Genomic DNA, 15,538 nt, shown 5'->3' with positions numbered 1-15,538 from the left:
GTTCAATTGTAACTTAAAATACAGTAAATGACAACTATCATAATTCATTATACGCCTCTCTCTGGCAATCTGGTGAATGTCACTGATTTGGAAATTTCAATCCAAGAGCTTAGTGGATGCAGCTGAACAAAAAAAAAGCACTCAAAGATTTAAATGCCGAGTGTTGCCACCAGCAAATGACTCTGGAGACAGATGTGAAACTGGGAAGTTGCAGAATTTTTCTGTCCAGCCCAGCAATGGTGCTGTCGTAGTCAGTTCCTTCCAAGAGCAAAGAGTCAATCTCTTCGGTTCAATTTCCAATTTTCCAGTTTGAGCCCATCTAGGCTCAATCTCATGACCCTGCCTCCTTTATGATAGGCCCATATATCCTACTCCTGCTATAATCTTAAATGCCATTTAACTCATTTTATTCCAAAATGATTCTCAGTCCAGTTGAAGATTGGTCAGGCTGTGAGGCACTTAGAACAATCAGTGTCATCTTGATTATAGATTCATTAGTCATGACCTGAATTCTTAATTGTAGAAAACATAAAGTAGCAGTGTTACTTAAGGTAACCTATGAGGCTGTATCATGCTGACGACTAGTTTGTATTTTAACTGTTCCAGGGATCCACTTTTTTTCCACACTGGTGAATTTTACTTTGTGTTCAGCACAAATTTGCATTATTTTCTCCATTTAAATTACAAATGTTAAACATCCAAGGAATTTTATCGAGCATTTTTCACAGTCCTCACTTGACAACCACAATATGTTAACAAATACATTCAAACATAATGCATTATGAATGCAAAGCTGCACAAATCCAATATAGGGTGCCATTTTTCCTGAATCAACACAGAAAAGTGAAATATTTTACCTTAAAGTTTTTCAAAGACCCACAAAAGAGACTTACATCCCATCTAAGAAGCAGCCAATACATAAAGGGGACAGTATATCACCAGTCTTTGAATCAAGGAAAAGCACAGTTTCTCCACATGGCAGCATCTGCCTCAGGACCAGGTCTTGGCTCTGCAAATAGCGTGTTCAATGATCAGAGTGCAGGGAGCAAAAAGGGGGGAGAACTTGCAGCTTTTATTTGCTCAGGCTTTGGCTTAAGGTGCCGAAACTCCACTTAATCTACCAGTCCATGGGGTTCTAAGGTCACGGCGCCCTAGGACGACCTGAATAGTAGAATGCTGCTCAAATCCCTCAACAGCTTTGCACACACACACACACATACACACAGAAGTATACCACACCACGGTTCCTCCACTCAGTAATTTTCCCTGCTGCACATCCTGTATCCAGTATGAAATTGCAAGTGGTATTCCACTTGCAATTTTATATTATGTGTCATTACTACAGTACAAGGCTGCCTGTCACAATGTTCCCCTTTTGCTTTGTCGCTGACCTCCAGCGAAGAGGTGAATCCTGTGGATTCAACTTCACATGTGCGATGAAAAATAAAAAGCTTATGTTTTGTGGCTTTTACAAGCAGCAGAGGAATCTTATTCATTATGCTTTGTTTCCATTTGTATCAACACACCACGCAGACAATAGCTCAATGTCACACTTTCACAAGTTGCCGCTATTTCAAAACTAAATTATTGCCCCGCTATGAATATATTTGGGCCGAATAATGAAAAAGACAAAGGATGAAACAACAAAAATAAAAAAAAATATATTTCACAAATTCAAGCACAGTCTTGTCTCACTAGCCTGAGGCTTCCAGTCCTAAAATACTGCTCTCATGGGTGGTTTTACAGCTTACTCCTCTGTCCCAGGCTTCCCTAATCTTAATTGATTGAACTGCCTTTTATATAAGGACTTGATTGTTGAGCAACAGAATGTGATGACTTCTGGGATATGCTTACAGAAGCTCTGCGTGCTGTTTGAAAGCAGTATTATGATAATATGTTAAGGTTACTGCATCATGGAGGTTCTGAGACCTCATTCAATAAACACTTGACATGTTTTTCAACTGTTTTTTTTATTTATAATATCTGATTTCTGGCTGAGAAATAAAGAAATATGAAGCTATTGCCAATACCAGCAACAGCCTCAGCACAAAGACAGGAAACAGGAGGAAACAACTACCCTTGCTCTGTTGAAAGCTCATTATTTAACATGCTGTAGCTTGTAACTTGTTTAATACCAAAGTAAGTACCACAAGCATCAAAACATTTGTGGGGGTTAGGTGCCAAACTTGTCGTTACTGTGACGTTGCCAGGGCACCAGCGTGGTATACTATGCTAGAACTGAGTCAGGATCTACAGTACACAACGGGCTGCATGAGCGGTGGCTGTGATTCAACCGGGAGCTCACATGTGTTAGGTGGGCAGAGGTATTTCCTGACTACAGAGCAAGGTATGCTCATTCAGTAAGGTAACTAAAGTGAGTCACAGATGCAGCACGCCAGATGGACCCCACGGTCTGGTAAGCTTTTCTGTACTGATCCCTGTACAGATGTTACACAGTCTGGTCACTGAAAGTTCATCTTTGAAGCTGAATTAATTCAACAGGAAGTAGTTGTATGTATGATATTCAAAATTTTGTCAAACTCATACCCACATACCCTTGCAAAAACTGGCTTCATTGTATTTTGCAGAGAAGAAAAAAAGAAAAGAAAAAAAGACTGTTGTCTTTGTTCTGTGACATAGGAAGAGACCAAGCATGAGGCATCTGGGTGTAATTTGTTTGACAAATAGATTGTACATCACATCACTGTGGCAGCCAAGTTCATTTAGTCACTGTTCTGAGTGAATCTCCAGTGTCTGTTACAGGAGCAGTTTCCCACTTCCTCTGACGCCACATATAAATTGAATGCATAGCATCTGCAGACTTTAAAGTGCTACCCTGAGCTCCCTCAACATATAATGACGCTGGATATTGTGAGATTCCAGTTGCTGCTTCTTCATTCAGAGGTTGCTGTACTAACCACATTAGTCATCAAGAGCACGAGGCTCTGAAAGGACACTGGCAGAATGTGAAGGAGAGCCATGAGTTTTTATCTCTTAGCTCCTAAAACGACTGAGGAAAAGAGAGTAAGAGGTCACCTTTGTTGTCTCTTTTTTTTTTTTTTTTGCTCCCATTCATCAGAGAAGGGCTGTGTGAATTAGCATGGTTAGCAGAGCAGCTGCAGATGTGAGACACTATTCACACTGCCAGATTTCAGAGTAACAAGTCGACTGAATTCAGGACTTTTATCTTCTTTAATTATGTAAATCATATGCCACAGATATTTCCTATCAAGAAGAGAGGCAGAGCTTCTTTTTTTTTTTTCTTTCCTCTCAGCAAAATTTCAATGAAACTCCCAAGAGAAGCAGGAAGAAGAAACGATACTTCAATTGCACATTACAGAAAATTTAGTCTGGATTCCCTGTGTCTGACTATCAGGGCTGGAAACAACAAATTATCCTTCCTGTGTAGTTTTTTTTTTTTTTTTTTTTGGTAGTTTTTACAGTTACAGTAATGGTGTACTTGATGTTTTATTCATTAGGGAAGACACTTTTGTAGACTATCCCTCACTACATGAGAAACTAAGTGGTGAGCGCAAATGGAATCAAACCTAGTTCAACATTTTGGAAAATATGCTTATTTGCTTTCTTGCTGATGGATGAGAAGATTGATACCACTGTGCGTATGGTAAATATGAAGCTACTGCCAGCAGCTGGTTAGTTTAATCACTTGGTCATACAAAGGTAAAAGTTCGATTTATGTACTGATCAAACAAGCAAGATATACTGTGTTAATTAGTGGGCTTTAAGCTATTTTTGGACACGAGCCAAGGTGAGGTGAAGCGGCTCTGCAATTGCATTGAATGCCAACGGACACACGTGATGGGCAAAATTAGCCTGTTGTGGTGTGAACCGAGGCGAAGGTCCATGGCATGAGATAGAAAGGTTTCACCTTAAGCGAAAAATTTGCGCTTATACTGGGTCTACTTCATAAACGTACAGAAATGAGATCAAAGAGGAGAGAAACTGGAGGGACACAGACATAACTGAAGTTCTGAGATCAGTCAGAGGCTGAGCTAACACACACACACACACACACTATCATACTCAGGGTGGATGCGTACATTTCTAGTTAACATAGCTCAAAGCTAACATCTGCATTGCTGGTACACGGAGTGTTTTTTGCGGTGAATCAAAAATGAGCTGCACAAACCATCAAATTTTTAAGAAAGATGCAAAGTGAAAATTCCACTAGCTTTCTGTCAGACCACAGAAAGCACCTTGACAGAACTGATCTTCACAGAACACACCCTCAGAGGGGATGGTTCACAGATTATGTTACCTTTTGTTACCTGACAACGCCCCGGCTAGCTGTTTCCCCTTGGTTCTAATGTTTAAGATGATCTATCTTGCTTATGACAGTAGCTCCATGTGTGTTGTATAGACAAAAAAAAAAGGATTGGTATAAGAGCAAAGGAATAGTTAATTCCTTTAATGGTAGCATAGCTGACATGAGCTAAAATGCCATTGGGTTATACTGTCTAGTAAATGAGTAGTTACTCAAAGCCTGGCCTTGCTGTTGAAATAACACATCTGCAATCCCACATGTGCTAAAGAAATCGCAGCTAAAAGAGCAGCTGATGTGTAAAACACAGCTGCAGATAAGAGATACAAGCCTCAGCCAGAGAGCAAACTCTATAGCAAAGAACATAACCGTGACTGACACTCTTGAATTTTGTGTCGATTCATGTTTTACTTTTCTTCAACCTTTTTTCTTTTCTTTCCAGCTCCCCTCTGAATTGTATGGAAAATATCATATTTGACAGTGTAACTTTTACTATGATTACACAGAATACATTTGAGCTTCAGCAGGTTCCCCTCAGTATATTTTTACATCTCAGAAATGCACTGTAGCAGTATTTCTGCTTAACAGTCCATGGTATGAAGTCCTTCACTTTATTCCTCAGTAGATTTCATTGCACATTTTCACCATGATTGCCACTGAAGAGCTTCGCTGTTCTGATTTCTTGATAACAGCACACAAAAAGCCACTAGAGATAAATCTATGGTCCCTCTTCACCCCAATACCTTTGTTTTCAAAAGCCTGCAGCTAGTAGCATGAAAGGCCAACGTATTGCATAAGTATTCATCATTTAAACAATGACATAGTCCAATGTCCAATGGTAAAATCCCCCCCCCCCCGAAGGTGCAGTGGATGTTGAGACAAATTGGCATACCATTCATGTTTCCGGGCACACTGCCTTTCAAGCCTCAAACGCACTAAAAAAAGTTGACAGTGTTATTAAACCCAGTCAAGTGTAGGTGAAGGAATATTAAATCATGGTTATGCCCTGATTCCTTGGCATCAATCCTCACAGTGCTTCAGTAATGGGATCTCAACCAAAGATGAGGCTAATTAAGAAAATCAAGGTTTTACACACAACCGCAATTGCCACGATTGTGTTCGACTATACAGATGACTTTGCCATGCTCTCTCAAATCTGACACTGTTCCACATCACTCCAGAAACAGAGAAAAAAAGAAATAACAGCCTAGCCAGTCACAAGAGTGTCCCAGCCAGTGACAGTATATTGCCAATGGAAATACTGAGTGTGTGCAGACAGACAATCAATAAAACTGCAAGAGGCTCCCACAAGGCCGAGTTCCCTGGATGATGTTTGTTATTCATTTGGACCCTTGCTGTTAGAGCTATAAAGCATGGATATGCTTGCAAAGGAAGAAATTATTTGACAGAAGCAGTAAAGCAAAGCTACAAAAAAAAAAAAAGTACCTGCAGTGAAGTTGTAACTTGCTGAAAATCCCACCGCTTCCAGTTCACCATCCGTTACAAATTTTATCCACAGATATCGGCCGCTACTCCTGATATCAGGCGGGCTGTGCTGACCGCAGTACCGTCCGAGCATCGGGGAGAAGCCAAATGGTCCATCCCGAACCTCGATGTTGTCAAACTTACATTCCCAAGAGGACTCGATTGAATAATTCTCCTCAAAATGCAGATCGATACACTGCCTTGGGGGGGCTAGAAGACACAATGGAAATAATTACCACCTACAACAAAGCGGGGAGTTAAATATTAGTCATGCTTTCATTGACGAATGTTCAACCTGATTCGTTATTAGTGCACCCACGCGTTCAGTACACACTACCAGCCCTGGCTGTTAGTCAATTATGCTCTACAGCACCAGAGCTCTGATAGTCTTTAGCTTCCATGTTCACTTTGGTAATATTTAACCCGATCATCTGTGCTGATTAATCAAATATCGTTCCCCGATGTGAAAAATAACAGCACGGACTAACAACTTGCTCTCTAATAAACCAAAACATCTCATCAATCTCTGATCAGTTACTGTGACCCACCCCCACCTAACAGGATAACGCCAGCAAAGCTTCAACTGAGAATAAATAGCTGGACCACCTTGCATGTTTTGTTGGTGTTTGTTTTGTTTTGTTTTTTTTTATTTTGGACTGCTGCTGTGCTTAAAAAGAATATTTACCTTCAAGGATGTAAACACACTCTGTGTCTGGGGGGTATTTGTTTGGGTAATTGGGAGAAGTGAAGAGCCCTCCTTCTGGTTCTTTCACCCACGTTCCACATTGACCTGCAGGCTTCACTCCAGAATTGTTTTTCACTGAATAATATAAAGCAAAGAGGAAAAAGACAGAGATTAAAGCTTGGAGAAGGAAGGATATCTGATGAGAAAAGACACACAGTTGCTGTGATGGACATTACCTGCTGTATCCTTCTTTGTTGCCCCAGACAACCCAAGTATGAGAAGACTTGCAACAACTGTGAGAACAAAAAAGATAAATAAATACATCTTTGATGGTAGACTGCAGCACGAGCATGTTATTTTCTTTGTTTGTGCACAGCTTGATTTCAGCTGAGAAAGGGTTGAGTCAGCAAGGGACACATTTCAGGTTTTGGATTTCATGTACTGTACATCAGTATTATGCTACTGCTAAACCTGCCCTGTATGTAATTTTATATATTAAAAAAAACAAAAAACAAAATAGCAAACAGTACCCAAAAAATGATGATAACAAGCAATTACATTACAGATTAGGAAGACTCAAATATCCTGGAATGTAAAAAAGAAAAAAATGAAAATGACTCCAAACAGCTCAGGACATAACCTCTAGGCCTGTGCTGCAACTTTGTGCAAATACTTGTAAAATACTACCAAACCTCTGGAGAAGTAACAGAGATTAAATAAATAAATAAATTTAAAAAATGACCAAAAATTATTTCCAAAAAATGTACAACACAACTATATATTAAGTTGTTACAAATCACAGTGTTCTTAAGAAGTACATCCTCCCAAAAACAAAAATTAACAAATTACAAGCAAAACAAATTCTAGAAGAACTTACAGTGTGACCTTCAAGAGTGAGTTTACAGGTTGCAGGATGCAGTATGTCTTTTTATCACCTCATGATATTTGTTCTATCCCAAGAAATCTCCATCAAACTGTTCCTATTTTCAGTTTAATCTGTTCTGTCTAGTATTTAGAGTCCTTTAACTGATTAAAGGATTACCATACTTATTTTTCATTAGGGTATAAGCAAGCAATAAGAGCTCTGACCAAGTGTGCTTCATCTGATGAATACGGATGTCTTACCGTGATGGAAGCTGTGCCCATGTACCATGTCTGTTCCTTTCACAAACGGCTTCAGACTCAACTAATTCCATTTAGATTTAGGAATACTTGGAGAGGGAAAAAAAAAAGATTGATATGAGAGTTTCTGAACATTCACACCAGGAAACCGCTCATACCATACAACCTTTCCGTGAAAAAAAATAAAAATAAAAGAGAGAGGCAAATTTACTCCTTAATAAAATCTTCAGTGAAAAAAGAAACAACCAAAACAATCCTTGCAGATGTGTCACAACAACTAATCACCAGTTTCATATAAAACCAAAAACAGTTCTAAACACTCGCCCGATTTCCATCCAAACGTTTCTAATACCCTTTGGTGCTTTTGATGCACTGAAAGGATTAATAGTCCCGTCATCAGCCCTTCTCTAATCGCTCCACCTTTGCGATCTTCTTTTGGAAAATATCATGGACAGCCTGGTTTTGTCCTCTTTGGTCCCTTTATCAGGAGAGGGGATCCTTCTGGAGCATGTAAAACCACGCAATACTCATCTCTGCGGCGTTTTCTTCACTCTTCTTGCTGTGCGTAAAAATCCCCTGGAAAACACAGGGTAGCCAAAAGAAAGAAAAAAAAAGAAGAAAAAATTAAGTGGATTTTCCTTTGCGTTTCATTTGTCGCTTCTGTGGTCCTCTAAAATCTGTCAGTGTTCTTCTGAGTGCATCCCTCTGTCTTGGCTTCCATCAAGTGGAGAGTCCCCGCAGCCAGCAGGAGTTAACGTATCATCTCCCTCCTCCTTCCGTTCATTCAGCACTGACTACAGCCGTCCAATGCGCCACCATCCCCACGTACTTTTGACGCACGCGTTGAAAACTTCTCCAGGACACGACTTCATCCACACATGAACACACACACACACCAGAAAAAGTAGAGAAGGTAGCGCAAATATGCACGTGTGTATGCGCGCGCGCGAGTGTGTGTGTTTGAACAATAATCACGCGCTGCAGAATTCATTTCAGCTCGTAGATCCGCGGCGCAAAGGAAATGGAAAGGTAAGCAGAAAAAGGCAATGAGACAGGAAACTGAATAAACAAGAAAAAAACGCATATATGTCAAAGAGTCTATCAGCATCATCAAACGTGGAAAACCTGCAGAATGAAATAGGCTGGAGAATCACAGCACCGTTATGCATAAACAACTACAAGCATCAAATCATTCCTGTCAATCTGATTTTTTTGGTCACAGTTCCACAGCTTTTCTGTTTCTGGTTAAAACCATCTGAAACTCCTGCTTTTACTCTTTCAAAAGAACCTTTACAATGTTCCTGTTGTAATAGGGATGTATCCTAAATCACACTTTAAGCCTTATAGGTTACAACTACCTGCCACCCCACTTCAAGGTTATCATAGATGGCATCCTCAGATTTTCTCCTTACCTCTCCATGTTTCCATTTTCTACAAGAATTGGAGAGGTAAAGTGAAGCAGGCAGAGCAGCTGATTTTTTTTTTTTTTTCTCTCTTCACTTTTTTTTTTCCTTAAAGAGAAGTGTCAAAGACCCATTAGTTTTCTGAGGTGTGAGTGTCAGGATGTATCCACGCTCATCTACTGAGTGTGTGTTTGTGTGTAGTCGCTCTCACACCTGATGACAAAGCTGATCACAGGGTGTCCAGGGACAAGTCAGAGGGCTCACGCTCCCAAAATAGTCTTGGCACCCAGCAGACAATATCCATCTTCAGATACTCCTGCTGCAGAAGCAATCTTGGACTCAGTCCCCTCTGCGTGTATGTTAATGTCGCTGGTTAGAATTATTCACTGGACAATTTGGATCAGCTCAAAATAAACTGTTAATGATAATGGATCCCTGTCTAAACTCCTTTGTATTACTGTTATGCCCATGACAGACTTGAATACAGTGACTACGTGGGTTCCCTCTGGTCTGTGTCTCCTTGCCTCTGTGTTTTTCTAGAGCATAAACCCCCTTGAGATTTCAAAGATAAAGACTTACTATCCTCTCTAATGTCTTCCTCTTAATTACATCCTGTCCCACAGATTGGCCTGTTACTCGTGACTTTGAAAGTGTTTGGTTTTAGACCAAGTAAGGCAGACTTTGCAGGTGCCACACTGACTTTGAGAATACTTGTGGGATATGTCATGACTCTTTTCAACTAATAGGCTCCTGCTAATCTGTTATACAGAGTGATTTAATGGACTTGGGATTTAGACCCCCCCCCCCCCCCCACACACACACACACATTCACACCAAAAAACAAAAACAAAAACAAAAAAAACACAAGAAGCAAAGCTTAGTCAGTCACTTTCTTGCTGCTGTACAGTCAACTCCCATGAAGCCCTGAAACTCACATTGTAGCTCGCTCCGCTTTCTCGAAAATTTTACAAACACAACAAAGACATGACTGAAAAGAATTTAAAATGTCAATTTCCCTGCAAAGGCAAAGCCTATTATAGATCTTACAGTCTGAGGGGATGTCAATAATATCTGAGCCAGAATACAATGCAGTGCCCAAAGCTTGTTATTGATTAACGTTGGTGCTGCGCTGTCTGACAACTTTATAAGCACAGCACCACACATTTCTGATGGGTAAACTCTGAGATAAAGCAGCACCGCTATATGGGAATTATTCAAATGAGTCTTATCTGGCCCACTGTATGCAACAGTAGCCCTGGTGAATTTAACAGCAGCCTCCAGTTTAGCTCTCTGGCATGTATAAACTATCTGTAGGACTGAATAGCACCGAGGCAGCGGGAGCATCTCAGAGAAATAATTCATTCAACACCAGTCTCAACGTCAGCCATTTTTAATTAAGGAAGTCTATCATTTGGCCGAAGATAACTATTGTGCTGCGTCTGCCTCACCTAAATTTGTAATGGTAATCAGTTTGGGTAAATGGGGCATCCAGGCCTGGGACCATACATTTTACATTTAACTATCCAGAGAGAGGAACAGATAAGTCACATGTACTGCTGCATGTGTATTCTCCAGCTTGTTTTCTTTATCTCTGTTTTAAAAAATTTGTTTTAAAATGCAGTCACAACAAGTATATTATCCTTTAGCACATGCAACGCAGCAGGTAAGTCATGATTGCATGCTGTTCATTTGACTCAAACCTGATGAGTAAATTGGGCATTCACCTTCTACTTAGTGTCATTCTAATGACACTGCAAGCACTGTTTCTTTTTGTGAGTCTAACAGGGGACAGCTCTGAAGCAGATAAACACTTAGGCTAATGCCTCCTGTCCAGTGGGACTCAAATTAACCTTATTAGTGATGCTTTGAGCAGTTTGTTGGCCTAAAAAAAAAAAAAAAAAAAAAAAACACACACACAATTTATTTGTCATTCATGGCGCCTTGCAGTTCATTAAGCAAGACCCAGTTACAAGAAAGGGTCGCTCCGACCACGAGACAAATTTTGAGCTGCTCTTTATGCTGCATTAGCTGTCTGGGTCTCTGGTGATAGGCTGTCTTTATCCTGGCCCTGCACCTGGAGCCAGTGGGAAAATAATTCCATCAAATGATAGCCCATAAACTACCTGTGGTATCATTTTTGTTGAGGTGCCTTTGTTAGTTTGCAACACAGCATCTCTTTTTAAGCGCTCTGCTTTCTCTTAATCACCCCCCCCCCCCCCCCCCCAGTGGGGAAACTGGTGAAAAATCAGATGTGGTTAAAGAAAATCATATTTGACAAAAAAAATCTTCTCTTAGAACAAATGCTAAATGAGGCAACATGAGCTACACAACCCTTAAAAGAAAGGACACAGCACACAGCGTAGTACATGTGCAAGTTAAACCAATAGAATCAATGGAATATTTAGAAAGGATATGAATGCATTGCTCTCTGTGTACTTGTACTTGTTTCAAGGTTGTCAGACCTAAGACATTTTTAGACTGGTTTTCAGTGAGATCTGCAGGCAGAAAAAAGGCCTAAGCACCTGTGACATTGATAACTCACTCACTGTTGCTAACGTCCTTATGAGCTAACATTGTATTTTTCATGATTAACTCCAGATATTTGGCTCTAGCAAACACAACACCAATTTTAACTTCGAACTGCTCCACGTTCATCTCTCTCACGTCTCCTCAGTGCTGCAACTCATCTGTCAATCACTGTGGCTTTATCCATCCAGCAATTAATCTCAGCCCAAGAGAGGCAGCTGCACTGTCTATGAACCCAAATGTCTGCTGAATTGCTACGCCTGGTCTGCAGATTTCTGCTCCAGTTGTTGTACTGAGAATAGTTATGTGAGAGGGCTATTTTTTTTTAGCACTTTTCAGCAGATCTTTTGTTTTCATGTTCCCTCTGCAGGCCTTTTATGCTGCCTTCCTGTCCATATGATCAGACTGGAAGGAAACAGTGACTCGCTGCATCACAGGTGTCCTGGATTTGGGCTAACATACCCTCTGCAATCTGTTCTGTGTATGCAGTCCCAAGCCTCTGGGTTAAACTGACTGTGTAATTCCTCATTTGACCTCATTAGCCACTTGGTAGGGGGGTGCCATGAACACTGTGGAGTGACACTCTGTGGGCCATAACACCCCCAATGGGGGAGTTAGTCACCAATGTCATACTGCCACCAAATAGAGCCCTAGATAGAGCCCTGTGTTTATTTACAGCAAATCAGATGCAAAAACAAAACAAAAACAACAGTGAGCATCTTGTGCACTATGTTGCATGTAATTAATTTTATTTGCGTCTATTAATGCAAATGCCACCGCAATCGACTATTCACTAAACCCACTGTCAAGCTTCGGACTTCACTATATGCTGAACACTGTGCATGGGGCTAGAATAAGAGTAATACTCTACAAAAACAAAAAGACAAGAGCAAATATGTAAGGAATGGATTAAACTGGGGGTTTAAATGCTCTAATGTGAGATGCAAACACTTGCATGCCAGACTAGCGATCTTACTCAAGACAGTGCATTATTTCCAATACATTATTTTGTTGACTTATGGTTTACTTTAGAAAAATATCCACTCACGAATGGAATATATCCACCAGGCTGTAGCCGAGATGCTAATCAGAGTTTAGAGTTACAATCGAGTCCTTTTCTTTTTTTGGTTTATGTTATGTTTGTAAAACTCATCAATATACCGACATGGGTGCAAATGGCCTAACTAGCAACTCTCTGGTTCAATTCCCAGGCAACTGGACTGTTTCCTGCATGTCACTGCAACTATCTCTCAACTATTGCAGTCAAATAAAGGCATGAAAGCTTTTTTTTTTTCTTTTTTTAAATTCACACTCCTTTGTTAAAGTGTGCTGTGTTCAAGGATTGCACAGTACACTGTGGCAGGGAGAGGGATCGTTTCCGCTGAAATGCCAGGTGGGCTCTGTGTAGTGGGCAGAGATGACCTTTTAAAGTGGGCCCCCAATGTTTGAAGACAGAACCTGGCTGCTGAGATCCTCTCAACCTTAAACATCTCCGCTCTGCTTCCGCACTGTCAGTTACCTCAGAGTTTGTCCACGGTACATTTCATTTCGTTGAACTGCTATCAATGATGTTGCTTTGGAAAATGTCACAGTGAGGTATATGTTCACTTTGGGGAAATAAGTCAGGATTATACAGGAGGTGTTGGTTTTGAAGAATAAAAGTCAGATAAAAGCTGAAATAAAAAATGAAATCCCACCTATTAATATCGAGTAAGGTTCAGTTGTTACAGCACTAAAACACACACACTGAAATTTTAGTTATGTAACATAACTTGACTTTCCACCAAGAGCTTTCTCATCTTCCTTTCAGGAGCTGCTGTGGTAGAGGTTGTATGATTTGAAATAGTCCTAACCTACTCCCTGAAATGGGAAGTCAAGCCATTGATGTGTGACAAATTCAGTTTTATGGAGCACCGGGCAGAAGTTAATGTCTATAATGGAAGAAATGATTTTGTCTAAGTGAAAGAAGAAAGTTTTATACAAACTTTAAAGTTTGATTTTGTAGGGAAACAGTAGAACGAACAGTGTTAAAAAGCCCTTTAGCTGTCATTATTGTGGATGTTATGCTAATGTTCAATGTTACTTGCATTTATAGAAGAACATCGGCACTGACATTACATTTTTTTTTTTTTTGCTTACGTATTCACCCCAGTGTTCATATGCAGTATTCAATGAACATGCATATATTAATAGTTGGGAAGTGTCAGTCAAAATAAAATCTACATCTAGGTATCGAGACACACACAACTACTAGACACACAACAAGAAATGCTACATAAATACAAACTTAGCGGTAAGTTTCCCTTACATTCTTGGTGATGCTGACTGGATTGTTGCCACAGTGAACGCTTTTCAGATACATTCGGTTTAAATGTTTTGCAACTTGGCTAATACGTTTATTAAAAACTCTTATGCCGCCACTAAAGTAGTAGGGTAGTTGCACAGCTCTGTAGCAAGCTAAACCTCTTCCCGATAAAGCTTGAAGATAGCAACTGGCCTTTTAAGTTTTTATTGAACGCAGCTTTTACCATAGTTTTTACTGAGAGCATAGACTAGCTGCCAAATGAATTACAATGTCGCTCATACCAGTGGGGAAAAAAGCGTCACCAGTGAAAGATCAATGTTAAAGCCTCATAGGAAGTAAAATATGATGACAAGTCTCATAAATATACACACATCCACAAGAGTAAGACTAGAAAGATGGTGATGATAAAACGTCTCTTACTTAACTCTGGATGGCAGCAGGCACTGAGATGTACCACCAGCAGGAAGCATCCAGATTTTTGTCTTTTACAGACTCTCCAACAAACTGATTTCCACCCGGTATTTAAAGACACCCACTTTCAACCACTGTAAAATCAGAAGGGGTGGTGTTTACAAGAAGGGCTGCCATTATTGTATACATTGCTTACGGCAGCTAGTCCTTACCTTTACACTGTTCTCCAGAAAGACCAGAGTAATATTTAAATTTTACTCAGGCTACTGTACCACAACCCAAAACAAACAAACAACAACAACAAAAACAAACAAACAATAAACCAATCCTAACCCAACACCTTCCAACCTCCCCCTCTCCTTAGTCCATTTGGTTTGACCCAGCAAGACTGATTGAACACACCAGGCCTTTGTCAAACACTCATATAGGCACACCTCCATGACAGCAATGACCTCTAAAGAGTGATCAGAAACAGCATCAACTAAATAGTATCAATCTTTAGCTGATTAACACATTAACAAAAACTAAACAAATAAGTTAAATTAATAATGAGTGTAGGAATTGTGCACCTGTTTAGTGAGGGGTTGTCTGCAGCTTCCTCACATCGACAATAAAGTATACTGCCAGTTATTTAGAATGTTGTATTAGCAACGCTGTAGTCTCAGACAGTTTTCGGACTGGCTTGGTTGGCCAGATTCAAATGTAAATTCAACAAATACAAAACAGCTGTAATAAAATAAAACGTACACATAGTGCAGTAATGCCATTTGGGGAGATGTCTGTTGCTTGGTCGCTGACAAAATGTCAGATAAAATGTAAACTCCACAGCAAATGTTTGCACTGAGCAAAAACTGGACGTCTTAAAATGCTGTTATTGTCCACAAAAAAAACAAAAAAAACAAAAATAAAAAACACAAGGACACGGCGGCATATGGATTCATGAGTGAATCATAGGCTTGCTCAAATGTTGCAAGATGGCAGCTAAATAATTAATCTCAGTGGCAGGCTCTTGCCATATTGCCCTAATCTCATACCATGTACACTTCCTGCAATCCTGGTAAGAATGTTTTTTTCTGTGATCTTTTATTTGAATGTGTTGATTTTTTTTTCCATTTACTGTACTGTTTTTTTCCAATATGAATAAAAGCTGTGATTATATAAAAAAAGAGATTCATCCCTTACTATCATGTGAACAGCGTAATGGCACAATGAGTGATGGGAAATAGTTTTTAATGTCTAGTTAAAGGTTTCTGGCCTACATACTGGTCTGTGTCATGCAAAAGCTTAACATTAAATGAGAAAAGCATTGTACTGTATGT

At 39.9% G+C, this 15,538-nt stretch overlaps 1 protein-coding gene across 2 annotated transcripts in view; it reads right to left on the bottom strand.

Moving 5' to 3' along the window:
- The window catches only part of neto1l (neuropilin (NRP) and tolloid (TLL)-like 1, like), a 58,575-nt gene extending 50,970 nt beyond the window's left edge, over positions 1–7,605 (bottom strand). For both annotated transcript variants that reach the window (XM_041065962.1, XM_041065963.1), the window contains exons 1-4: positions 7,578–7,605; positions 6,689–6,745; positions 6,453–6,587; positions 5,729–5,977 (exon numbers count right to left, since the gene is read on the bottom strand). In XM_041065962.1, coding sequence (XP_040921896.1) covers positions 5,729–5,977; positions 6,453–6,587; positions 6,689–6,745; positions 7,578–7,605 — 469 coding nt within the window. The remainder of the gene's footprint in view (positions 1–5,728; positions 5,978–6,452; positions 6,588–6,688; positions 6,746–7,577) is intronic.
- Positions 7,606–15,538: the final 7,933 nt, after the last annotated feature.

The sequence above is a fragment of the Toxotes jaculatrix genome, chromosome 20, assembly GCF_017976425.1.
Source record: "Toxotes jaculatrix isolate fToxJac2 chromosome 20, fToxJac2.pri, whole genome shotgun sequence".
Taxonomy (NCBI): Eukaryota; Metazoa; Chordata; class Actinopteri; family Toxotidae; genus Toxotes; species Toxotes jaculatrix.
The sequence above is the reverse complement of the archived record's forward strand: the minus strand, read 5'-3'. Positions and strand labels throughout refer to the sequence as shown.